The sequence below is a fragment of the Vicugna pacos genome, chromosome 29, assembly GCF_048564905.1.
Source record: "Vicugna pacos chromosome 29, VicPac4, whole genome shotgun sequence".
NCBI lineage: Eukaryota > Metazoa > Chordata > Mammalia > Artiodactyla > Camelidae > Vicugna > Vicugna pacos.
Window position 1 is genome coordinate 17,024,247 of NC_133015.1, and position 27,910 is coordinate 17,052,156.

Genomic DNA, 27,910 nt, shown 5'->3' on the forward strand with positions numbered 1-27,910 from the left:
GAGGGTTTCTGGAGAGGTCCTACTTACTACATACTAGAAAACTATGAAGGACCCCCTTCTTCAGAACCTGCTGTTGTACCTGAAAAACCAGCACAGTTGGCCCTTGAACAACAGGACGGTTAGGAGGGTCAACCCTCCTTGAAGTTGAAAATAGTCTGCCCTTTGTATCCAAGGTTCCAAGTCCTCTGTTTCAACCAGCTATAGATTGTATAGTGTAATATGCATTTATTGGAAAAAAATCCACCCTTTATGTGGACTCATGCAGTTGAAATCTGTGTTGAAGGGTTAACTAGTGGAAATTTCCTAAACTCCTTAATAAATTACGCCTTAAAAGTAATGGTTTCACCAATGACCTACAGATTGTAAAATTTTTATTTTATTCTTGGTTTGCTTTTACATTTGTGAAGAGAAAAGGCCTAAAGGTAGTACAAGTAATAATATGCTAAATTAAGACAGATAGTGACTGGACAGTCACAAGTCCAGTCTGTCCAGGGCTTGCAAGTTTATAAGAATTTGAAAACAACTGAAATCCTACCCAGGTGAAGATTTAAATTTCGCTAAATCTTGCTTTTCCCCTGTTGAGTCCCACAGTACATAATTCCTGGCTTTTATCAGGGTTCAGATTTCAATATGGTAAGTCAAACAATACAAAAAGTGTACAGCAACATCTCTCTAATGACCTGTGATCAGAGGCAGCATTTGAAAACCATTTCCTCCTCAGTATTTGATACTAGTTCTCTTGCTTTGTCAACAGACTCATCACTACAATTAATTGTAAAATGGAGGCCATTTTATTAATCCTAGTTTTATGAAATACAAATGTTTTGCCATCCCATAGAGAACAACAACAACGACAAATCTAGTATATAAGAAACCACAAAATAAGGTCTTTGATTTGTAACATAAAAAAATTTAAAGACTAGGTTTGCCTTCTGAGAACAACACTGTATACAGTCTCTGGCACTAGTGGATATTCCCTAAGTACTGTTGAATGGCCAGCAGATAATGTCAAGCCCTCTAGAGAATGGGAGAGCTGTCCACCTTTATGGTTAAGCTCCAAGAAGTACCAACTTCTAAAGAATTGATGTATGGTAGTATCTTGGTTAATAAGGTGGCGATTTTGTGATGACATTTTCCTTTTAGTGAGTAGGATTTTATTAAAACTTGGAAAAATGAAAACAAGGATTTGGGGATTTTACAAGTATATTTTCTCATGGTGTCCCTACCTTTTCAGAGCAGGTATCTTCCCTCCCAAAATGAAGACAGAGTTTGCAAATTGCTTTCTTTGCCTTTTGGTACATTTTTTGTAACCAGTTAGGTTTAAAGAGCCAATTACTACACCTTTAGTCAATATAAATTACTTTTTTTGTTTAACCTGGTTTAAAAATGGAAAATTTCCAAGGCTTTTCCTGATCTCATAATTAGTGCTTCTAAAACAGTAATAATGAACATGTCAATATCTAGTAAAGCATGAAAAAAATCCTTAAATTGGAGGCTTCTGGTTATATACATTGCTGTTATTTACTCATCAGTTTGTCAAGTTCACAAAAGCAAGAAAGTTGTTTAAAAATACTTTGTCGGTAAATATTTTAAGTGTTATTGCCATCTTGTGACAAATAGAGGAAACTACATGAAAGTTACCTTTTTTTTTTTTTTTAACACTGCTTAGTTTGCAACATTCTTTATATTTTTATCTGTTGACCACTGGTATACTGTGCTAACCAGAAGTTTTTTTTAATAGGATTCTCCTAAATTTTAAATTTCTGCTGTTTGCTCTGAGTGTTTATTCCATTAGCAATTAATTTGAAAAAAATGTTATTTTTTAAGATGGCATTCTAATGTACTCCAATACATAAGATTACCTGAAGCATTACTTCAAAATCACTCAACTTTTTTCCACCGCTTGAATAGGAGTGAAGAAAAAAACTTCCTCAGATTGTCTATTCATCGCTAGCAAAAATAGCTGTCCCAGGTCCGTAAGTGGCAATAAACTGCTGGAGCTGTTGTTGACACTGAGTCAGATAGATATCCCTTTGCTCTAAATATTCTTCATTACACAGTTCAAATGGAAATAATGCATTTGGAGCAACACAAAATACAGTGGCCCCTAAGTGAAGAAAGAAAAAGTATAAATGAGAAATGCTTAAAAACACTAAACGTGAAACCATATTTTCAACAAAATACTCCAGTGAAAGTTTAAGTTCTGATCTATCGCATAGTTATTTCAATAATCATTATTTAAATTATTTTTGAGACCCAGAAAACAGGTTCAGTAAATGCACAAACTGGTACCAGTGCCAAGGGAAGAAATACGTTGATGTTTAAATTTTAAAGTTTGGAAACCACAAATAAATTTGTCATCTATTGAAATAGCCATTAGTGTTTGGAAGTTGAATAGTGATGTGAGGAGGTGGGAGTAAGGAGAGAAGGTATTGGAAGGTAGAGAAACAATAATCTTGATAAAAGATAAATCTATGGACTAGAATAAAGAGCCCAGAAACAACCCCTTGCATATGTGGTTAAATGATTTTTGACTAGGGTGTAAAGACCATTCAGTGGGGAAAGGACCATGTTTCCAATAAATGGTGCTGTGGAAACAATATCCATGTGCAAAAGAATGAAGTTGATTCCTTACCTTACATCATCTACAGAATGAATGAATCAAATTCAGTGAATCAAAGACCTACATGTAAGAACTAAAACTGTAAACCTCTTAGAAAAACACATTGGAGAAATGCTTTGTGACACTGCATTTGGCAATGATTTCTACGATATAACACCAAAAACAAAGGCAATGAAAGAAAATAGATAAAATAGGCCACATCAAAATTTAAAACTTGTGCATCAAAAATTATAGTCAACATATACAAATGGCCAATAAGCACATGAAAAGATGCTCAACATCACTAATCATTAGAAAAATGAAAACCACAATGAGATGAATGCAATGAAAAATGCAAATGAAAACCACAATGAATAAAAGACCGAATCTACAGACCCACCTGATTCTGTACCCACTGTTTTCCATCCAGTAAAATGAAGTGACTCTTCTGTTAGAGACTTTTACCTTCACATGTGCTCTGGATCCCATCCCCTCTCACCTTTTTAAGGACTTTAACAATCTTTGTTCTTTCCTTCTTCTATAGTATCATTAGTTTACTTTCTACTACACATCACACGATCTAATATCTTCTATCTTGGAAAAATAAATACTTTCCTGGACTACACATCCTTCTCCAGCTAATAACCTATTTATTTCTTCATCTTCACAGTCAAACATCTCAAAGTTGTCCTTATGTGCTGTCTCCATATCCTCACTTCCTACCCCACCCCTACTCCTACTCCATTGAAATAGTTCTAATTATGGCCATTTACAACCTCTAGACTGACAAATCTAATCTTATTCAAACTCTCAGTACATGATACAGTTGACCACTGAATCAATGTATGTCGTAGTAAAACTGGCAGCATTTTTTTCTTCATGGTACATAAAATAATGTTTTAGATTTTATCAAGTATGTTTTAAAATATAGAACAAAAGAAGAATGTGAAGATAAAGCAAATTAAAAATGAAATATTTATATATCCTTCTTTAGTATAGTTGGGAACCAATATTTTTCTCTTTTAGTAAATAAAACTAATTCAGTATGATAAATAACCTTTTCTGGGGATATGAACCTCTAAGACATAATTCATAAAATTTATGATTCGTCTGAGAAAAAAGGTACAAAGCATGTACAAATACAAGTTTACATATAACTTAGGGATTCACAAGCCCTTAGGACTCTCTTAGTATCCATGAATCCTAAGTTAAGAATTTTTAAATTAGATAATTATAGAACAAAGTTCTAATATTCTAATAGATCTTTGCAGAAAAGTATTACAATATAAATTGAATTCAAAGCAAATTTAAACACTAAACATACACACACAGAAAAGTCAATGTTAATACATTCTTTAACTCCCAGAGTAGGAACTAAAAATTAATAAAGGAAAATCTCACTAAAATGGAGTCGGGAGGCCGGAGGGATGGGGGGAGCTCTCAGGCATGTACCGCTCAACATCAATACAGATCCCAACAGGAAGAGACATACCCTGTATCCAGCAGAAGCTGTCACTACTCTATTACCACCAGTGAGAGGAAGAAAGATTTTCTCTTAGCCTGGCAACAGCTCCACCAGTGAAAGACTCTCACAGTGCTGCCAATGAAAAGCCACTATACTTAGACCTCCCAGTTTCCCCCAATGGACTTTTTGTTGTAACAGCCCTCCCAACTTACCCTTCTCTGTAAAAGAGTTTTTCTTCTTTGCTTTACCAGACTTGCATGTGGCTTACCACAGCTGCAATCCTTTCCTACTCCCCAAGAAACCCATTTTGCTGGTTAAAATAACCGGCTCTTTTATTGTTTAAGGTTAACAGAACCAAAGTTTGGTTTGAAGGATGGTATACCTCATCAAAATTTATGTCTCATGTAACTCAAAAAAGAACTCTGAGAATAATTCTCTTTACTCTTACCTTTAAGAGCCCTTTAATGTTTTTATTAGCAAAACCATAATAAGCTCCTTTCATTTCAAATAATTAAATGCTATAGTTACAATATTATAACTAGCAATTCAGAGAAGGTGGTGATGCAAGATGATCACATTTTCTCTGGTTATATGCCTAACTCCACTATGGGGGACTGCTTGACAGTTAAATGTTGCATGTTATTTTAAAAGGAAGACAAATTTAAAATCATTTTATGTGCCATATTAAGTACTTTTTTTCACAATTCTTTAAGCAATGCAAAAGTTCAAGTATAGAAACAAACATGCACAATTAGGAACTTAATATCACATAATGATACTACCTATAAACAATTAGTAAATGTTCAAATTCAAATAGGTCTTACCTGGTGGAAATTTATTATTCTTTAAAATAATATTTAAAATATATATAATATCTTAATTTAACAGACTAAGAATCTTTAAGTTAAATATAATTATTTGTAGTGATTATTAATAGCTTAATAGATTACCATATTTCAATGTAAGAGATGTTTCAAATAATAAGGCTGCAATTAGTACATCTTCTTTAAGCACTTTATTCCTTAAGTTTAATCGAGCATGAGCTTCAGATAGGGAAACTCTGAAAAAGAAAATTAATGCCAATCAAAATATGTTGGTTTTATAAAGATAACATATATTTTGGCAGGAACAAACCAAGACATGTATGAACATAAGCCACACCTTAAAGTTCAGCATATTCTTGTTTTTCAAAAATTTCAGTTTCTTTTCAAAGCATTTTTTCCTACAAAGCTGAATAGACCGTTACTGAACAAGCAAGTATCCTGACTTATTATCAAAGTATTGGTTTTTGCCCTGGCTTTTGTTTACTATTCTCGCCCCTCAAGTTCTATTCAGATAAATACACAGTTGGGAAAATTAACCTAACTAAATATCTCTTATAGACACATCCTTGGTGTTTTCTCCCAGTTCTTCATCCACTTGAAGCCCTCATAGAATCTTGAAATTTCAATGTTGGGAGAAATCTTAGAGAGCAAAGTTCAACATCCCATCAAATCCCAATTGAATTTTCTCTACAACATCCCAGACTACTTACTATTCAGTCTCTTTTGAACTTCAACCTAGGATTCCCTAGGAATCATGAGGCAATCCATTTATTTTTAAGTTTTAAACTACTTTTAATGTACTTGAATGATTGCTGGACATGGGAATCAGAAAACCTGGGCTATGTCTCTAGAATACTAGCTGTGCGACTTTGTATCAATCATTTAATTTCTAAGATTTTTTTGAAGCTGTGCTCTTAAGTGGGGATAATAGTAATTAATAGGGTTATTATGATTTCAAATAAGACATTTGAAAATTTTGGGACACCCACAAAGACTACATAAATGTAAGCTGAAATTGGTTTCACTGCAATTTATACCTACTGGTACCTGTTTTGTCTTCTGGGATTATAAAACAAGTCTAATACTTTGTGACAGCTCCTCAAATATTTAAAGACACTTTTCTAGATAAATATTTCTCCAAGATAAATATTACTAGTGCCTTTAGTATGTCATGAGACATAATTTTCAGGCCCCTTATTATCCTGCCTACTCCCCTCCCAACCAGATTTGATTAATATTCCTTTTTAGTTCTACAGGTGTGATTTGATCAGAGAGTGGAGGTGAGGCAAAATTGGCATTTTCTCACTCTTCATTACAATATTCTATTAATACAACCCCAAATCACAGTACTATTTACATCTATATTACATTGCTTATGCATATTAAACATAAAAAATAGAAATCTCAAGGCTTTTAAATAGTAAGCCACATTATCCCTTTCCCATGATTCACACTTGTGCCAGGAAGGTTAGGATCTAATTAGAGACATTACATTTGTCTTATTAATTTTCTTCTTGTTAAACTAAGATCAACATTTGAGCCTGTGAGGATCTCTCCAGAATTGTTTATTTATACATTTGATTATCATGTTCCTGATGTCCTCACCCAAAAATGTTGACTAGGACAGACTATGTATACAGCCTTTCAGGGAAAAAGAAGAAAGTATTGCTCAACAACACTTCTCTGGAAAAGCAAGGCTGGTGTTATTAGGTACCCGTCTACAGAAGTAGGAGAAACATTAAAGGTTTATGACTCTTCTGAGTAGTGGTTCCTTTACTTTGCTAGTTCATAAAACCCATCTCCACCTCTAGTGTTTGTTTCTACAACAGGAAAAAGTAGAGTTATCATATCAAAATTAACTCTGCTTTATTCTGGATCAATATAGTCCAACGTTAACTGAGGCTACGTGAGTTTAAAAAATATCTTTTTACTACAGAGAAAAAACATTATGATAAAATAGGACTATCAAATCTTTTAAGCTTTGAGTATTGAGTATTTTAAATATTACTTCAGAAAATAGAAAGCAGCATACAATTGTTTTCCATGTTAAAGCATCACAGTTGATTTCTACCTTGCCCTATCTTTAGCATTTTTTAAGCTCTATGAAGATAAATATACAGTTGGAGAAATTAACTAAACATATGTATCTCATATAGTCCTATACTTGACATTTCCTGTCAGTCCTTCACTTTTCTTATTTTATATTGCAGTCATAACACGGTATTTATTTATTTAATGGATTATTCTACCCCTGGTCCTATTTCATAATTTGGTTGAGACTATACATTAATTTATATCAAATGAAGTCATGGTCTGTCAACAGGGGACTGTTCAAACTATGCTATGGGGGAAGTATAGCTCAGTAGTAGAGTGTGTGCTTAGCATGCACAAGGTCCTGGGTTCAATCCTCAGTACCTCCATTAAAGATACATAAATAAAAACCTAATTACCTCCCCCTAAAAAATGTTTAAAAATTTGTTTAAATTAAAAAAAAATAAATTATGCTACAGCCACATCACAACAATACAGTAAAACTGTAATACAGCTATTAAAACAGAATGAGGTAATTCTTTATATGCTGATAGTATGATATCATAATATGTACATTGCACGGTTCCTTTTAGGCAAAAAGAGAATATCTATCCATATGAATATATTCATATTTATATATTATAAAATTATTTATATATGATATTTCTGAAATAATATATTCATCTAAAATAGCACACTGAATATAATATACTCAAATAAAATATGCATTTAATATAAATCACATATTTAAATTACATATTTGTATATGCTAGTATGTGAATGGATAATTTCTCGAAGAATACACAAAAACTGTCACCAGTGGTTATCTCTAGGGAGTAGGATAGTAAGGGATAGGGTTAGCAGGGCATGCTACTCATTATTTTAGACTTTTATTTTACTATGTCTATACTTCCCTTTTACGATAAAAATTAGTTTTTAAAAAACTTCTCAAGGAACAATAATACATGAGTGTATTAAAGTATTTAAAAATACAAGGAACAATATACTTAAATTTTTTTTCTAGGTTCAACAAAATATCTAGAATGTAAACAGTCATATTTAAAAAACAATCATTTGCATTTGAAATCAGTGGAGCTTTCTCAGACATTTCATAAGGGGACCCAATAAAAATTAATTTACTGAAAACAAATTGTTGGAGATTCACATGATGTAACACTGTAACAGAAGGAATTATTAAGTCACCTTAATTTGGAACAAGGTTTATTATAAACCAACCAACCAGCAATCAAACAAACAAATGAGTCAGTTAACTAAACACATCATTTACAAGTCATTAATGATTTTAAAATTGAATACCTACAAATATTTTAATGCAGATGCTGACAGTTTGGGTCCACATATACAATCTGTTCTGATTCTGCGACTCGCTAGATAATAGCCATGAATCATTCTTTCTGCCTCCAAGCTGAATTCTACGTTCAAATTCTTCGCAAAACTGAGCAGCTAAATTGAAAGTATAAAAATTTAAGAGATTCAAACTTTATTACAGAATCTATATTATAAAAATCTAAGGTATATTGTCATTTTATTTTTTAAAGTTTGCATATTTTATTTACAATGAAATTCATTAAACACCTGGAGCCAACCCAAAATTACTGAACATTTTAAATCATAGTCTTATACTTGTAAAGAATATTAAAGTTTACCAAGAATAATCTCTTCCTCCCCCTTAGGACAGAAATGTTCTGTACAATGTATTTGAATGACTATCAAGTCTTTGCTTCCAGTGGAATAAAGGCTCACTCAGAGCCTTTCAGTGGGTAGAGAGCTTCCCTCAGAAGCTCATTTCCCTTTGAATAGCTTTAATTCTCTGGCAGTTTATTTCCGTAAAACTTTCTCTCACTGACCCTAGAGCTGCTTGCCCTCCTTCTTTCCCTTCCTTTTAAAGAACACAATGAAACACCAGCAATGTGGGAGTTGCTGTGTTAACTACTATGAAGATGGGCCTTGGCGGTTCAGTAAGATTTTGGGTAGAGAGTAAGTCTTCAGCTTAATTATTACTGTTTTCTCTGAGTTTTGTCATTTTTTTTTTCCTTCTGAGTGATTCCCAACTCCTTCAGTCCTTATTCTATGACAGAATTTCCAGACTTTTTACCATTCTAGCTGTTTTCTGTTTTTTTTTTAACTCAAAGAACTAAAAGGAAAAATTAACCATAATAAAGTTGCTATTAACTATTATATCTATATATCTATTCTATATATTATATATTTTAAATATAACTTTTTAAAAAAGATCTGGATATGTCCTGGGTGGATATGTCCTATCTTCTTTATTCTCCTTACATTCCACAATTTCCTCCAGGCCTTCAGAACTGGATAATAATATTACTAATAACACTGGTAGCCCTCTCTAGGTTTTACCCTAGGAGGGTTCATATTACTGAGGTTTAAAAGTAAAGGACCTGTGGTCCCAGCTGCTGGGAGAGCTGTCAGCGCTGGCCTCCAGTTGTCAACTTCTTCAAGAGTTGCCTAATCTCAGTGACTCCATAATATAATTTTTGCTCCAGACAGGCAGGTCTTCTCGTAGTTTTCCATGTGTACTCATTTCTACTGTTATGTCTTTGCTGCTATTTTTATTTTTATTTGACTGCCCATCCTTCCTGTCATCTAAATCTTACCTTTTCTTAAGGCCCAATTTCCTCTTCCTGAATCTCCCTAACTCTTGCATTCTGCTCAGTATCTTCCTTTCTGAATTCCTGAAATACAGTCAGCACTACCCAGCTTACCACTTAAATTGTCCCTTAATTGTTTCATGTATCTAGTTTTTATCTCAGTTAAACAATAAACTATTTAAAGAAGAAAATGTACATTTCTGTGAGAATATAGAGAACAGAAATAGACTCATATATATAAAGTATTCAGTAAATACCTAGCTAATTAATAAAGCCATAGATTTTTTTGTTTATGTTTTTCAGGGAAAAATTGGGCAAAAATTTTTCTAGGTCATTAGCATGTCTTATGTATTTAGTAGCTCAATTCCTAGAGGCTAACTACTTTTTTCTTATATACTAAAACAAACCAAAAAACCCCCTGATTTTATTATACATATTGTTCTTTATCTGTTCTAATCTATGTGAATAAACTATGCTGATAATTCATTTTTAAGTCCACCTCACCTTTCAACCTTATAACCATGCCATATGGCTACAAGTAAGGCAGGAATGAACAAAAAATTTAATGACCCATGGATACTCACGTCCTAATATTCCATGCCTTTGAAGATTACCCAGACACTTTAACTCTACTGTGAACAGATTTTTCAATAGTTAATATTAAAAGAGCTTCACTTGTAAATACTTGAGTACCTGTAATAGCTATAAGAGTCATTTCTAAATTTACATAATCTGCTCTCAGGTTCTCTGAACATACCACACATGTTTTCAAGTCATGACATTAAAATAAATGGGTTTGTGAGTCATGATAGGTATCCCCTATAGTCAGAATTCTGAAGGCATTCATATAAAGGAAACCCCTTTAAATAGTCTGTAAAATGTAACTATATAGCTACAATGGCATCTCACACTATTTTATAGAAACATTTTATTTTGAATTTTTTCATGGAAATTCTTTAAGCTATAGTGATTTGGTCAGTGATTCAAAGAATAAACTCAACATTTTAATATCCATGTTCCTATAGAGTTTTTAGTTTAATTATAATCCTAAATATTTTCTATACAGTGTCCTTAAAATGTTTAAAAGCTGGAAGCAAGCTAGAATAAAAGAATCCTAAGTAAGGAAAACTGAATGTTCAAAGGGAATTCTATTTAAATTGAGACACATTCACACAAGTATTCTTGGTAATTATTTTTTCTATCTTTACCTTTTCAAAATCTTCAGTTTTGAACTGTTTAGATGCTACATAAAGCGGCCCTTCAGGATCAATGGCTTTCTTCAAAGTATGTTGGACAGTAGGAAGAAGTGGGTGGCAAGGAGATGATTCATTGCAGTTTATCAATAATCCAAATGCCTCTACAAGATTAGCCGGAATCAAACTGCAATCCTACATCAAACGAAAAAAGTAAAAGGAAAATATTAAACACTGACATTTTCAGAAACTGAGTATTATTTCACAAGTATTACTTATAATTATTAGTTAAACTATTAATAGATTTATATTATTATAATATGTAATCACATTAAATTATGGGCCTAATTTTAATAATTATTATTTATTATTAATTACTAATTATTATTTAACATGATTCCAGAATAGCATGGGAACTTTGTGGTAACCAGGTTTTTTTTTTAAATGCCATTTATTGAGTATTTTCCTAACACATTATTCATTAAAGCCTCTCCCACTACCTACTCAAATAATAATTTCTAGTGAGCAGACACCTGCTTTGCATGACTAAGTAATGAAAATTTTCAAACAACTGTGTCATTATTTAGTTCTAGTATCCAAATAAGTGTAGAAATTAAGCACAGAAATAATAAGACATTAAGAGCAATAAAAACAGTAAGATTAAAATCTGTGGCTAAATTCCATGACCAATATCCTAACAACAGAATATACATATACTTTACCATCTGACCAATTAGAGTATTGGTTTTCTGTGTATTTCTCCTTGAAGATGAATCCATATCAACAAAAGACCAAAAGCTGCACTGAACTGGAAAAGTCATTTGTTGATCCATATCATCCCCAAACTTTTTTCCTGAGATGTATACTGTGGTGCTTCTACTTTCCACAGCTAAGCCAAAAGACATTATTCATTTGTTATTTAAGTTCATTTTGGTCTATATATCTATAAGTTAACAAATATTATATAGAATTTACTGTCTAAATTTTGGATAGTAAAGACACATGTAAATTTAATTGTTTTGCAAGATAAGGCTAAATTAGAAGATCTGTCATAAAAAGAATAAGGCAAGAAATATATTTGAATGTCTATGTGTCCCCTGATGATTAGAACCATCGGTCCAAAGCACATAGCTAGAATCGTGGTCTGGGAGGAAAAGGCAGAGGGTAAGGAAATTAGTCACATAGTGTAGGCTTACAAGAGAGGCTGAAATTAAATAATGTTCTTTTATGTGGAAAAAACATAATAGAAAGTGGGACTTCTAAGTAGGAGTGAAAGAGGAAAAGATTGAGAGAGAATATGAACTACAATGGCTAGGGGAAAATATATCTCAAAATCAACATGTGAAAAACCAAATTCATCATTTTTCCTCCTCAAATGGGTCTTGTGCATTACTCACAATTAGGAGAATCACCCCACCAAACCACTTAAAACCCAAACCAAAAAAATGTGGAAACATCCCATTCTCCTTTCTAGCCTTCCCTCATCCTTTATAACCATTCAATCTATGGATTCAATTTTATTCCTAGGATAATACTAACTCCCAAATATTTCCCAAATTAGTCTTACTTCCATTCATGATAAGAGTTTCTGTATACATGTTTATTTTTCTTTTGGATCATAAGGTAGATAGGTATTTAACTCTATAGAAACTGTCAAAGCAGTTTGCAAAATGGTTGTACTATTCTATACTTTCATCAACAATATATCAGAATTCCAGTTTCTCTACATCCTTGGTAACATGTGTTGTTGTTATTCTTTTTAATTTTTGTCATTCTAGTGGCCAACACCAGCTACAAAATTTATGGGGCCCAATGTAAAATGAAAATACGAGCCTCATTCAAAAAGCAGGGATAAATGCTGTTTTTTAATATAAAGCTTTTCCCTTTAAAATATTTTCTTACTTATAAAATGTAATAGGGATGATGTGGAGAGATTAGAACCCTTGTGCATTACTGGTGGGAATATAAAATGGTGTGCCCACTGTGGAAAACAATTTGGTGATCCTCATAAAGTTAAACATAGAATTACTATATGATCCAGCAATTACACTTACAGGTCTATACCCAAAAGAGAAAGCAGGAACTCAGATACTTGTACACCAGTGTTTATAGCAGCATTATTCTCAACAGCCAAACGTAGAAACCACCCAACTGTCCATCAACAGATGAATGATTTTTTTAAGTGATACACACACAAACACACAAACACACACACACACAGAATATTATTCAGCCATAAAAAGAAATGAGATTCTACAAAGAGGCAAATTCATAGAGACAGAAAGTCGAATAGAGGTTCCTAGGGGCTAGAGATGGGAGGGACAGGGAGTTACTGTTTAATGAATACAGAGTTTCTATTGGGGATTATGAAAAGGTTCTAGAAATGGACAATGGTGATGATTGCATAACATTGAGAATGTACTTAATGCCACTGACTTGTACACTGAAAAATGGTTGAAATGGTAAATTTTATGTTGTGTATTTTACCAGAATTTTTAAAAAGGATAAAATGACACATGCCACAACATAGATAAGCCTCAAACACTATGCTAAGTGAAAGAAGCCAATCACAAAAGATCTCAAATGGTATGATTCCATTTATATGAAATGTCCAGAATAGACAAATCCATACAGAGAGAAAGCAGATTAGCTTTCCAGGAACTCTGGAGAGAGGGGGTTTAAGGGGTGATGCTAATGAGTATGGGGTTTCCTTTTGGGATGATGAAAATATTCTGAAAGTGAATAGTGGTGATGGTGGTACAACTCTGTGAATATTCTAAAAACCACTGAACTTTAGATGGATGAATTGTATGGTATTCAAATTACATTTCAATAAAGTTATTACTGTAAAATGTAGTAGAAGTAATTGCCAGTCTAATGTTAAAATTTTACATTATTTGCATGAATTTTACCATTTAAATTGTGCAATTCTAGCCTTAAATACAAATATATGGGCATTTAACTCATATGCAGAATCACTAGTGTTTTGTTTTGAGTACATGCTTAGATATTTTGTTCTTATTAGAATAGTGGAAATGTTTTTATTTTGCACAAAACTGTTTAAATTTTATTTCTTGATATGTACACACTTCACCAACAAGCTACTGCTGAGTAAGCAAGAACTGAAAGGACAAGGAACCATGGGTTGCCCTATCTTTCCCTTTCCTCTTATATCATCATTTTCAGTGTAAGTGGTTGGCAAATACAGGGAAGTAACCAAGAAAGAAAAGACATGATCAAGTTCCTTGGTCATTTGTGTTTCTTAGAATGCCACTGCCTTCTTTCTATATTAGAAGCAAATCTGTTTCAAATGGGAAGCTTGGCTTCCTTGGGGCTTCCAGCTCCCCATCTTACTCAGTTGAAGATATTTTGATAGGGAACCTGAGTACTGAACTACAGTGTACTCATGATGCACGGGAGTCCAGCAAGAATCAAACTGATTACAAATTGTGTTAAGAAGCCGCACAGTGATTGCAAATGCTATATGAAATAGGGCAGCAAGATGTGGTGGACCCATGCATGGCTATATCTCTTCTGTTCACATACAAACTCCAGTGTCTTACTGGACTTCCATACGAAACAACTTTAAAGATAAAATCATTAAAAATTTGAAAATGGTGATAGTAGAGTTTAGTGCCAGGCTCTTCTGCAGGGAGGAGCGCCTTTGTGAAGCTATACTTGTTCCCTGCTCATGAAGTAGGACCTGTTAGTATATGAGTGTTGGTATCTCATTATGGTTTTTATATTCATTTCCCTGATATCCAACTAATGATATTAAGCACCCTTTCATGTGCTTAGTGGGCATTTTGTATAGCTTCCTCTGTGAAGTCACTGTCACTTTGCCCATTTTTTGCTGGGTTCTTTGTTTTTCAAATTACTGACTTGTAGGAATTGTTTCTACATTCTAGGTATATGTCCTACGTCAAATATATGTATTGCAATTATTTCCTTTTTCTTGGCTCCCCTATTCACTTTTTAAATGGCCCCCTGATGTGTATAACTTCTTACTTTTGATGAGATCCACTTCATCAATTATTTTCTGTTAATTGCTTTCTGCGTTCTGTCTAAGAAATCTTTGCCTACCCTAAGGTCATGAAGATTTCTCATGCTTTCTTCTACTAGTTATATAGTTTTAGTTTTTACATTTAGGTTTATAATCCATCTTTAATTATTGTGTACAGTTGTGAGGTATGAGCCAGTTTATTATTTTTTCCATATATAGCTAGGTGTTCCACCATCATTTGTTGAAAAAAACTTTCCTTTCTCATGTTTTTGCTCTGATGCTGTGGTCAAAAATCAACTGAGCATGTTAGCGTGGGTCTATTTCTGCATTCTCTTGTAGGGAGAAGCAATATGCTATGTGCCCTGAGCATTGCTGCACATTCTTGCTGTTATGCCAAGAATGCAAGGCCCTGACTTCTCTTTGCCCACTCTATATCCTGGTTAGTTATAAATCTGGCCCAATCAGCATTATCCTGAAACCAAAATCAGACAAAAGATATTACAAGAAAATTATAGACCAATATCTCTTGTGAACATAGAGGCAAAAATCCTCAACAAAATATTAGCAAATCAAGTCCAACGATGGATAAAAAGAATTATACACCATAGTCAGGTGGGATTTATGCTAGGTATGCAAAGCCGGTTCAACATTTGAAAATCAATTCATGTAATCCATAATATCAACAGACTACAGAAGAAAAATCACATCATACCAATCGATGTAGAAAAAGCATTTGATAAAATTCAATACCCATTCATTATTCTTAAAAACTCTTAGTAGATTAGGAATCCAGAGGAACTCCTTCAACTTAAAAAAGAACTTCTACAAAAAAACCCTGCAGATAACATCACACTTCATGGTGAGAAACTTGAAACTTTCCTATTAAGATCAGGAACAAGACAAGATCAAGATGTTCATTCTCACCATTGCTTTTCAACATCATACTGGAAGGAAGTCCTAGCTAATGTAATAAGACAATAAAAGGAAATAAATCTAGTCCAATACAAATTCATGTTTTAGCACAACTGAGAGCAAAGGTTAAAGCAGTGCATTTGCACATTAAATTTCTCTTTTTTTATTTATAAAAGCAAAATGGGAAATGTCATTTGATATAATTTCTTAATTCCTAAAACGTGTACAATGCAATCTTAACTAAGTAACTCCTTGACACTGATAAGTTAAACAGGTGAAAATTAACTTGAAAAAATATTGTTTACCTGATTGAAGTTGTTCAAGTTTATCTTTTTTGTGTGAAGCCAAGTCTCCTATAAAGCAGATACCACCTTTAGCTAGCAAAGCACTGCCAGCTTGAATGCTAACTGCTCCAGTTCCATACTTATTCCTGGATAGAGTAGGAAAAATTTCAGTAGAGACTGGATGACGTACACCACGGGGTACAAGGTTTATACTAAAATTCAAAAGCCTAGGGAAAAAATAAATTATTCATTACTATTATCTACTATTACATTATTTAATATTTGACTTTCAGAAGTCATAACATATAATAGCTACACAATTAAATTTCATTTGATTTAATGTTTATTGAGCACCGATGCTAGGAATAAAAACATACATAAGATTTGGTCCTTAACTTGGAAAGTTCACAGCCTAGAGAGATGTAAACAAAAAACTAAAACACAATGTGATAAGTACTAAAATAATGTCATGAGAACATTCATAAAAGAGTATTATCTCTTCCTAGAAGGAAGTCAGATAAAGCTATAGAGAGATGACATTTGAACTGGGACTTCCCTTTTTTATGAATTGCTTTCTTTTGCACATTCAAAATTTTTGCATTTAGGCTCGCCAATAGTTCAACATGACTAACCCTGCTGCCTATGTGTCACGATAATTCTTGATACATTCCTTTTGCTTTTTAATCTCTTTGCCAATTACCTCAGTCTCTTCATTTCTCAAATTAAAATTATAAGAAAGGAATATGCTTAGCTTAGCTTAGCTTTCAAATCCTTGCCACAAAAATCATAGCTTGCTTGTGCAATCTACTATGATGAGCAGACATAGACATGCAGTGCAAAAGAGGGTGAAGCAGTATCCCTTAAATGTGGATAGGTAGATGCTATAAAATGTCTAGTGTATGTGTCATTCCAAGGAATTTAGGTGTTAATTTGAAGATATATAAAATGGGGGAGTAAGATTTAGAAAGAATCTTTTGCAAGTTTATAGAGCAGTGGTTTCTCAGCCTTAGCTCACTTTAAAATCACCTGGGGAGCCAAGAGGCACAAGAAAAGATGGGCACCATCACTAACCATGAGGGGAATGCAAATCAAAACCACAATGAGATATCACATCACACCTGTCAGAATGGTAGTTATCAAAAAGACAAAAAAAAAGTGTTGGTGAGAATGTGGAGAAAAGGGACCCCTCATGCACTGTTGGTGGGAATGTAAATTGTTATAGCCACTAACTATAGAAAACAGTATGGAGGTTCCTGAAAAAATCAGAAATACAGTTACCATAGGATCCAGCAATTCTACTTCTGGGCATTAATCTGAAGAAAACAAAAACACTAAGCTGAAAAGATATATGCACCCCTATGTTCACTGCAGCATTATTTATAACAGCCAAGACAAGAAACAATGTAAGTGTCCATCAATAGATGAATAGATAAATAAGATATGTTACATATATAATGGAATATTATTCAGCCATAAAAAGAATGAAATCCTGATATCTGTAACAACATGGATGTATCTAGAGGGTATTATGCTGAGTAAAATAGGTCAAAGTCAATTATTGTATGATTTCACTTATACATAGAAATAGGTCAAAACTTTGAGTCGTTAGATTCTCAAAATGTTGAAAGCAAATATCCCATTTCTCAATTCATGTTTTAAAGTTTTGAACTTCACTGATAAAAGTTTATTTAAATATTTATACTGTTCAGATAAATTCCAAATATTTGTCTTTTAATAATGATCATGTAAAGGATTTATGTAAATCTGTGACCAATTCGTAATGTCATGTATTTTACCTTTCTACAAGTAGAGTATCACTTGTTATAATTAAAATATCCAGGCAATCTTCCAGTTCCTTGTTGCGGTCACTTGTCTGTACTAGACTCATCAGCAAACAGAGCTTGAGCAAACTGTAAGTCCCAGGAGGAACAATTTGTGATGCAAAGATATTTGCAAGAATTGCTGTAAACTTCCAGCATGAGCCGGAAGTCAAAGAGAGGAGACACCTCAAATTGTCACTAATTCCTGAAGGAACTGAAAGTAAATATTAACATATATATATAGTTTTAAAACAAGAAAATGAATATGAAAACAAATATATGTATGTATTTGCATGACTGGGACATTGTGGTGTACACCAGAGGTTGACACATTATAACTGATTGTACTTCAATTAAAATTAAAAAAAATTTTTTTTAAAGTACATGATATTATAGACATCTAATTCCATTTATCTAAAATATTACCAAATTGCAGTTATTTTAATGAAGTCACATTCAAATTCTTATGTCATTAAATTATGGAGGTTACTCTGGTCTATCATTTCTATCCCAGGGAATGTAATAAAAGGAAGCAGCCACCCTGTGTGCCCACATAGATTGGCTGTAGGTTGCAAGCAAATACCTCATTCTTTCTTTTTTAGACCTATGTGAGCAAAGCCAGATCATGGGGCTCCTATATTGCAGTGTTTGCTTCTAAATTTCTGTTTGAAACAGTATCACCTTTCATGAGAGCTGAAAAGCAGAATGGGAAATACCTGAATGTTGCTAAAGGGGAAGATTTATACTCTATTCTTTAAAAGCACTGTACTGCACTGTACTGTTACAGTACAGATCTTCTCCACTTCCTCACTCTGTCCAACTCCTGAAAGGGATGAGCGATTTAATCCAACTGGTCAGTTTAGGAGGAATAGCTGTGCATATATAATCCAGTCCTCTTCTCCTTCCTCTTGGGCTGTCATCATAGGGCAATAATTTCCTCTACTTATCCCTCCCCGTGGACCAAGGGAGGCCTACTTTAGTGTAGCTCTTGCCACATTTGGGTGGTTGAATCTGCCTAATTCTGGAGTTCAGCATGAGAAAGCATACTTCTCCACCTACAGATAAGTCATGTTCTGCTACCAGATCAGTAAATCTTGCAACACTTCATAGCAGAAAATATTTAAAAGATCTTTAAAATGTCCATTGTCCATTAGTGCTTTCTTATTTCAATATTTTTATTCTTTTAAGAAACTTTCCTCTTCAAAATAAGCAGAGGTATCTAGAATCCACTTGCATTTAAATTCATCTTGGGTCTCTGTTATTGCAGATGGTTATCTAGGGATTCAAAAAAAAAAAAAACCTAACTCTATTATTCAAGATTGAACTAGCCTTTCCCACATTTAGATATTTGTGTGCCAAGTTAAAAGAGAAGGTCTGGTCTTCACTTTTGTTTACTTAATGCTTAATTATGTTGGAATTGTGAAGGAAATTATTAGTAATAAAGGTGGTATTTTGGCCCCAACTGCCTTTCTCTTTTGTCTTATTTCTCATTTGGTCAAAACTCAGATGAAGAAAAGGATGTTATTTTGTTGGGCTCTTTTTCTCAGACCACAACAGTTACTTAGCATTGCCTTAGCTAGAAAACAAAAGGGTTGGGTAGAAAAATCTTTAGACTAATCTCTAACTTTTGGTATCGTGAAACATTTTTCTCATTGGTAATTCTCATTGGTTAAAAAAAAAAAACTAAATAAGGTTTAGCCAAAAGAAAGGGGTCCTTCCTGGGGGTGAGGTTCCACATTATCCCACTTTATTTCCTTTGTAGTATTTATCATCTGAAATTGTCTTATTAATTAGTTTACAGATTTACTGACTGTCTCCATATGATTTAAGGCGTAGGAACTTTGTCCTGATCACGACTGTACCCCCAGTGCTTAGTGCTTAGTTCTGAACACATAGGCAGCTAATACTTCCTGAACAAATGGATTTAAATTTAAATATTTGTTAATATATGATACTAGCACTTTCCTTACCTTTTGGATTACAAGAAGTGATACTATTTGCCTCTATACAGACAGCAGTTTGTGATGTTTTTACACAGGTTGGAATGCCAATAATTTTATACTCATTTCCTATATTCATTTTATTCACTGATTCATCTAAAATTATTAAACACAAAAGAAAGTATGTATTTACTAAATGAAACTTGTACATGATCATATGGTTTAAAGATCTAAAACTAGTAGCAATTCAGTAGTTGAGTTAGTTGCTAAGTATTTGCTTTTTTATTAATATAATATGCATATAGAGTGACATTAATAATGTAAATTGAGGCAGTTTTATTGCTGATAACTTTGATACTTATAGGCAATGATGAATTAACTTCAAGAAGCATGTGACATAGCAACTAGATAGTCTCCAATAATATAGTCAAAAGGCAAAATAGGATCATTCTGTTTAAAATGAAACATCTTTCCATTAAATGACAAGAAATGTTAATAAAAATGTTCTTATAAGCAATAATTTTATTTGGGAATAAATTATTTTAAAAAGTATTATAATCACTGTTTATAATATATGTAAGTTACTTTTAAACACATTGTCTAATTGTAACCTGTAAGACAGATATTGTTATCTCCACTTTATATATGAAGAAACTGAAAGACTAAGTGATTTGCACAAGGCTAAATAGTAAATAGCATTAATGAAATTCCCATCTAAGTCTGCCTATCTTTAAAGACTCCCCACAGGATACTTTCCCAGGTTCCTCTCTCACATCTATAGACTGACCCAAGATTTGGCACAAGTTCAAATTTTATTTTAAAAAACATACACTAAAAATCTTGATCCTCCACTATACAGTTAGAATTTGGGTGGTTGTAAAGCTATGGGAAAACAGGTTTACAAGGAGGAGCAAGGATTAACTTTCCTCTGTGAAGAAGATCAAACAGTGATCTGTATTATTTTTTTTCTTCTATCACTCTCTCTTTTTTATCTCCACAGAGCACACTGGTGTACCCTGTGGACCTGGAAGGGAAGAATCAGGCCCAAGAATTGAGAAAATAAAAATCTAAAACCAACCAACAAACCAAACAAACAACTAAAAACAAAAGCAAAAAAAAACAAAACAAAATGACAACAAAAAAAAACCCTGAAGGATACAGAATGAATTACCAGGGGAAAATTGAAACAAATTACTTTTCAACTGTTCCTTGGAATCTCAGAGTTTTGTATTTGTGTTCTGAGGTTAAGAAATGGTCAAGAGGAAGGCTAGGAGGCTGGAAAGTATAAGTATCTCTTCTGATAACCCCAAAAGGCCTGCTTTTACTCATTTAATTTTTAAAAATGTATTCGGATTCTATTAAGAGTTTATTTGAAGAAAGGGCTTTCTATTAAAACATAAATTAGATGGCCACTTATTTCTATATTGTAGTGTATGGTTTGTATATAATAGAATTAAGTAGTTAAAATCAGTCTAGTGAAACTGGAATGCCTGAGTTTGAATCATGGCTGTACCATGCACTAGCTAGGTAACCTTGGACAAGTTATTTAACTTCTCTGTGCATCTGTTTCCACACTGTAAAATGGAGATAACAATAGAACCTACCTGAAAGAGTTGCTGTGACTAAATGAGTTAATACATGTAAAAGTGTCTGGCAAATAGTAATTGGTATATAAAAATTATCTATTATCATATAGGCTTACATGCCTGCCTCGTCCTTGTCAGGTCATGGTGAAAAGAGTTCTTGTTTGAGTCTCTGCTTTCCTAACTCTTGAGTTTCCTACACATAGTTGACAGCCGAGATCTCTCTTTCCAGTTTAATTCCTCCAATTTCAGCTCAGGAAAAGAAGCAGAACCCTATCCTCATTTTCACAGCTCTTGCTTCTCAACAAAGTCTCACTCTTCCCTGGATGATTGATACTGATAACATTTCCTCCTTTATGGTAGAATCTGTTTACTCACAAGTCTTTATCCATGAAGTTCTCAACAGTTAATCATAAGTCAATGCTCATTCATTTAACAAATATTTATTGAGTTTTTACCATGTGCAGTAAAAAACCCAAGTCCCTACACCCATGAAGTTTATATTTTAAAATAATAACTCTAATATTTATGTAACACACACATAGAATAATAGGAGATAATTACTGTGAATAACTGTGACCCTGAGACTTAGCATAGTGCTTGAGATAGATCAGGTGCTAATATCTTTTTAAGTGAATATTGCATGACTGAATGAATAATTGATACATTAGCTAAATATGACACTTTAAAACACTCAAGAAAAAGAAGACCTATGATTCTCAAGCTATAGAAGTACCATTTATAATATAGAAGCATAAACAAATCAATTACATAATTTATATATTTTAGGTCAAACAGAACTTACTCACCTCTGAGGAAGATTGTAAGAGATTGAAACCTAAATGGCTGGCTGTTAGAATATCCTTGAAAAGCATGAAGTGCCTTTGTGGTAATTATTTCAACTATCTGTTTATCTTAAGACAAAGAGCAAAAAAGAATTAGTTATTAAAATACATAATCAATTTAATTTCCACATTAAACTATCAGGCACTATTTTAAAAATTATAATTACAAAATGTAAATGCATTTTTACCACCAAGTACTCTAAATTTTCTGTCTTCTTGAAGTGAAGATGAACATAGATTACACAAAAAGTCATTTCTTACTGTTGCAGATTCTGTAGCACCAGGCACATGCACTCTTATATACTGAAATCCTGAAAGAAAACAGAGTTAAGCTAAACTTGCTTTTTGATTCAGCTCTCCATTTTCAATCCTTTAAAATGAATCTTATTCAAAGTATAATTAAAGTAGTTTTCATGTGGGTTCATAGCAATTCGATTTACATTTATTACAAGGCTATTTCTTGCCAGGCACTGTGCTAAAGCACTGGTGATACAGATACTTAAACTCACGATTTCAATAGGTGGCAATAAGAAGCAGATAATTTTAATATGTGGTATTCATTTCCCAAGTGTTCAGGGAGAAGAGGGGAGGGGCATCCAGCCCAATGAGAGGTGGGGATAAATTGGAAAGATGTCCTGGAGAATGACTGTATGGAAGTTAGGCCAAAGGGCTGAGAGAGGACATTACATAGAGAAGGAACAGCATGAACAGTCATGAAAAAATGTGTGAGATGAACAAGTAACTTCAGTAACACAAGAGTACTTGTTAAATTATAGAGGAGAGGTGAGGAAGAAAGAATGCATTTCAAGATTATGCCAAGTACACTTATAAATATCAGGAAACACCAAATTTTATTCCTTTCTACTCTATGAATGTTTCATAACTAATTGTAAGTATAATTTAAGATTAAATAATAAATTGTTTTGATTTTACATTTTAATATTCACCTTTTGAAAGAGGGCATGCTTCATCTGAACAAAGAAATCTTGCACCTTGTGTATACTTGGTTACAGTTGTCATTGCAATCACAATTCCTTGCATCATATAAAATCTTTGAGATGTATAATCAAGTGGAAAGTGACAAAGATCAAGACTATAACTTGGCAGAGGAGGTAAGTGTGTTAACTTCAGCACTATATTAATCTAATAGGAACACAAAAATGGTATTAACAAAAATTGTAGATCCAACTGTACTTGCATTATAATATACTAAGAATATAATAAATCAACTAAATGATTTGTTAGTAGTATTAGGAACCAAATTTTTAAGCATTAAGAAAAAGAGATTCAAATATAAAATTAAAGATGCAAGATCCTTATAATCTTGTATTTTAATTGAAAATATCATTATAAACATTATTTTCTTTAAAAAAAATACACATTCCTTGGCTATATCCACTGAACAGACTGATAAAACAATAACAACCCAATAGCAATGAACACTTCTAGTGCCCAGATTATGATCTCTGAATGTAATTTCTCACTAAGAGGAGCCAGGGCTCCTTAGAGGAAATGGCTGGTTCCAGGTCTGAGGCAAAAAATACATTAGATGAACCGGTGAGTCTCCTTGTGACAGAAACTAGAGGGGGGTTTTAAAAACTGACATGTGTCCAAAGGACATTAGGAACAAACTTTAAGGAGTTTCCAATGACCAAAGGTAGATAATACAAGCATCAGAAAGAATGACAAAGATTGATCAAAACATATTAAATACGTTTAAAAATTCATATAGTTCCTCAAAATTAAAAAAAAAGGAAAAACAAAACCAAAAAAATTACTAGTTATCATCAGAGGCTGATATATTTCATCTCATCATTCTGAAAATTTATAAATGGAAAGAATCAAACATTTATTCTGCCTTTCCTATACAAATTGTATCTCAGGGTAATCAAATAGTTGACAAGAGAAAACCTCTTTTAAAGGATAATTTCAACTAATAAATTTAGAAAGCTTGCTAAAATTAGAAAAATCACAAATTTTCTAACTCCTAATGAAATAATAGAATCTAAGGCAACGATCACCAATGGCTATAAAAACCACTAGGTGAAAGCTGATGGGAGACTGTATATTGGAGGCATCACACTGATATCATCCAAAGCCACTGATCATTTGTGCCACTGCTAAGGTGAGACACAGATAGGATAGTTCTCCTAACATAGTGCAGTATGAAGCACACGACACTATGATGTATGCTCATCAAAATTAGCTGAATTTGAATCCAAGCAAGTCTTTAGAGCCAACTTCTATTTTCCAGAAACAGAGGGTCTAGGGGAATAAGTTACATACTACAAGACATAATCAGACAAGTCCAGATTATGAGACATTTTACAGGTATTAACTAGTTTCTGTAAAAATTCAATGGCATAAAAAGGGAGGGGGAGGAAATGGCTCTAGACTGAAAGAGACATAGTGAGATGTAAGAACGAGTTATAATATGTACCCCTTGTTTTGATCCTGATTTGAACAAATCAACCATGAGACATTCCTGAGATCCCAACTGAGTAAATTTAAATATGGACTGAATTAGATAATACCAAGGAATTTTTTTCCTAGGGAGTAATAATTGTATTGTGGTTATACAATAAAAATGTCCACAATTTTTAGAGGTTGATACATAGTTGATACATATTGAATTATGAAGGGGTAAAATACAGAATATATTTTAAAGATGTGTTTTAAAACATTTCAGAAAAAACTGATGGTGGCAAAATATTGTAAACTACTAAATTTGAGCAATATATGGAGGTTCATTGTATTATTCTCTTTAGTTTGGGGTATGTTTGAAATGTTTTATTATAAAAATGTCCAATGTTGTAAGTGATAATACAGGAAGTAAAGATGTGTATGTAAGATAGTCCACTGAACTTTAAACAAATATTTTAATAAAAATATATATGAATATAAAAATATTCCTTTACAAATCATCTTGAAAGTATTATACCTTAGTTTTCTTTGTTAAATTTAACTAAAACTTACTTGATTTTCAGTCTGTAATTGTCCAATTAATGAGAGAGTCTTAACAGCAATAAAACATACCTATGAGTTCAAACAGAAAAACCAAAGAAGTTACCAAAAATTCCACGTGGCATAAAATTATTTCTTTTTTTAACTTACTGATTGAAAAACTTGGGCTGCTTTTAAAGGCTGGTGTAAAATGTGATTTCCAAGCTCAGCATCCAATTCAACAATATCAGAGGGATTTATTAAAATATTGAATCGATAGACAGCATAATTTTGTTTTGAATCTGTAAAAATACACAAATATAAAAATGAGGATAGTTACATGTAGGACTTTATTTTAAGGTTTCTAAAATAAGGTCACTTTTGCTGAACATACCATTGTAGGATTTGCAATCATCTATGAATTTCTGGAGGCTTCCACTTCTGTCAAGATAGATGAGGGCTGCCTCTTTCATTTTTAGATTTGACATTTTCTCCTAGTTATTGATTCTTCTCTGTTACTAATGGATTAAACCACAATTGCTGGTGAAGACTACAGAGAGTGAAACTCAGAAAAGATGAGAACACCTAGAAATAAAATAAAGTTTACATTTGAAGATCAATAATAAAACTCTTTAAACTATTAAATGTAAAATTGAGGATGAAATAAAATGAGGTAAAATTTCCAACTGAAAAAAATTCCTATGTGAACAAAACAAAACTTTGGTTTCTTCTGCCAAATAATACTTTTATTAACACTAGGTTATGAGATTCCCCCACAAGACTGCAAATTTAAGAACAGGAGCCTCAAATTTCTCTTTACAGAGTAGGTATACCAAAAAAAAAATGCTTGCTGAAACACATAGTAGATGATGAGGTCCCCCTGCAGGCATTTAAAAAAAACAAAAGTGGTAAAAGCTCCTTCATAAGTTCAATTTAAGTAGCAAAGTGTGGCTAGCCTAAGAAATCTGAAAACCTGGTTCTAGATCCAGCGTTTTCTAGTTGCTGTGGGGAAATCACCTGGCTCAGTGTCTTCATCTGCAGGAAATTAAGGGGTTGTATTAGATGGTAAGGCCTCTTCTGGCTTTAAATCATCTATCAGTGACCAATATGAAACATTAAACCATAATAATGCGAGTGGAATATATAAAATTCATTTAAAGACAGCAAACACTAATTGGAAATAATATATACCAATAAATTGTATTAAGTGCTAGGCACAAAATGATTAAGACTGAATCCTACTTTCAATGAGTTGCCAATTTAGAGAAGTCAGAAATGATCATCACATTTATTAATTACTAAGCACTTATTGGGCATTTACTATTTTTTAGATATCAGACTGTCCTAGGCACTGGGGACACAAAGATCAGTAAAATATGGTCCCTACTGTTCAGAGAGTACAGTGAGGGTAAAATAGAAATGCAAAAAAATACAATTCTGTACAACTTACCTACTATTAAAGAGATAATATACTAGAGAGCACGGAAGGAACAGCATACACGAAACAGTTCACAAACTGGGGGTAATCCTCGTGCAGGGGTCATAATATTTTCCATTGTTTTAGAACATTTTGATTTAACAGAGAGTGGAGTCACAGAGAAGAAGCAATGAATTCTACTTTAAAGGTGACATTTGATAGTTAAGTAAGATTTCACTAATTGGAGGAGAGGTGAAGAGAGGAGGTTTTCCAAGGATAGACGTAATCCCCTTTCCCCCAATTTTTAGATCTATACTATTAAAACCTTGCTCCTTGAGTATACCCCTGCTACTTGGAGTTCAGGTTACTTTTCAAAGAAAAGTAATTCAGACTGTCCTTTAGAATATTACATGGGCCGGGTAGGGGGCGAGGGGCGGAATCTTCACAGTTTATTTCTCTGTGGCCCTAAGTACAATAACCTTAAAGTGTGTGCTGTGTTCAGAACGTTACATCTGTGCTTCATTAGAACATAAGTTTTGGGGGCCAAATGAAGGGAGGCTGCTAATAATGAGATGATTGTGTGTGGCTCAACCAGACTGAAAATTTTACAAGTTCATTATGATTATACAAACGGAAGCCATCAAAGATTTTAAGAGGGGAGGACTACGGTCAGATTTTTATTTTGGAAATCAGTACCGCCACTGTGGAAAATGGGTTGCAAGAGAGGAAGTGCGGATAATCAGTTTCTAGCTACTGAAACTGTTCTAGGAGCGGGAGGGCCCACTCTAGGCCATTAGGGATGAAATGGAATGGACCACGTGGATTCTAAACTTTTAAAGATTTCACACTGGATCCGGTAACCATGTTACCAGGTGTGGGTGGATGTAGCCGCTCTAATGGAAATACAGAAGCTCGGAGAAGAGTAGGGGGTAGGGAAAGTTCATTTGAGATATCCTGACTTTGATGGGCTCTTGGGACATCCGGATATAAGCACCAGGGCGTCGCAAACCAAGGCCTGGCGATCTGTAACTTTAAAAAGCAAGAGACAAATAACGCTCTGGGTACCCCCTGTGTAAAGTGGAGGTTCTGGGAGTGGGTGCATTTTCAAGGAAGGGGAAACTGGAGGGGAAAACATGCACGCCTTTGGAAAAGCATTAAATATAAGCGAACCTGGATAAAATTCGACAGGTCTTCCCACAGCCTAAAGAACCCGCGTGTTTGTTCGCGTGGAACAGGCGCGGGCCGCGTCCTCTCTCCTGGCCGCGTCAGCAGGAACACTCCTCACAGCCAAAGTGGAAAAAGCGAACCCGGCCTCTCACTCCGGTCTCCAGCACCTGCGTCTCTCACCCACAGCGGCCACCTCCAGCCAGCACTGCGCACCCTAGCCCAGCGGTGTGTCACCCACTCTTGCACCC

At 33.6% G+C, this 27,910-nt stretch overlaps 1 protein-coding gene across 3 annotated transcripts; it reads right to left on the reverse strand.

Moving 5' to 3' along the window:
* Window positions 1–768: 768 nt before the first annotated feature.
* MCMDC2 (minichromosome maintenance domain containing 2) lies at window positions 769–27,705 on the reverse strand. Of its 3 annotated transcripts, XM_072951879.1 has the most exons (15): window positions 27,666–27,705; window positions 25,473–25,663; window positions 25,250–25,380; window positions 25,112–25,171; window positions 23,083–23,278; window positions 22,324–22,446; window positions 22,100–22,204; window positions 19,738–19,863; window positions 17,744–17,981; window positions 15,969–16,174; window positions 11,471–11,637; window positions 10,764–10,943; window positions 8,244–8,386; window positions 5,018–5,127; window positions 769–2,107 (listed from the first exon to the last, which is right to left on the reverse strand). In XM_072951879.1, the coding sequence occupies exons 2-15, from the start codon at window positions 25,564–25,566 to the stop codon at window positions 1,941–1,943; spliced, it is 2,046 nt and encodes a 681-aa protein (XP_072807980.1). In that variant the 5' UTR covers window positions 25,567–25,663; window positions 27,666–27,705; the 3' UTR covers window positions 769–1,940. The 3 variants fall into 3 exon arrangements, with proteins under 3 accessions (XP_072807980.1, XP_072807981.1, XP_031548051.2); XM_072951880.1 differs by lacking the exon at window positions 22,324–22,446; XM_031692191.2 differs by lacking the exon at window positions 27,666–27,705 and having other exon boundaries at window positions 25,473–25,668.
* Between the last annotated feature and the right edge of the window lie 205 nt (window positions 27,706–27,910).

Coding starts and splice junctions, on each gene's coding strand:
- MCMDC2 (XM_072951879.1), bottom strand. CDS start 25,566: ATGTCAAATCTAAAAATGAAAGAGGCAGCCCTCATCTATCTTGACAGA. Junction 22,205..22,323: donor AAAATTTAGAGTACTTGGTG/GTAAAAATGCAT, acceptor CTTTGTCTTAAG/ATAAACAGATAGTTGAAATA. Junction 10,944..11,470: donor ATACTCTAATTGGTCAGATG/GTAAAGTATATG, acceptor CGTTTGATGTAG/GATTGCAGTTTGATTCCGGC.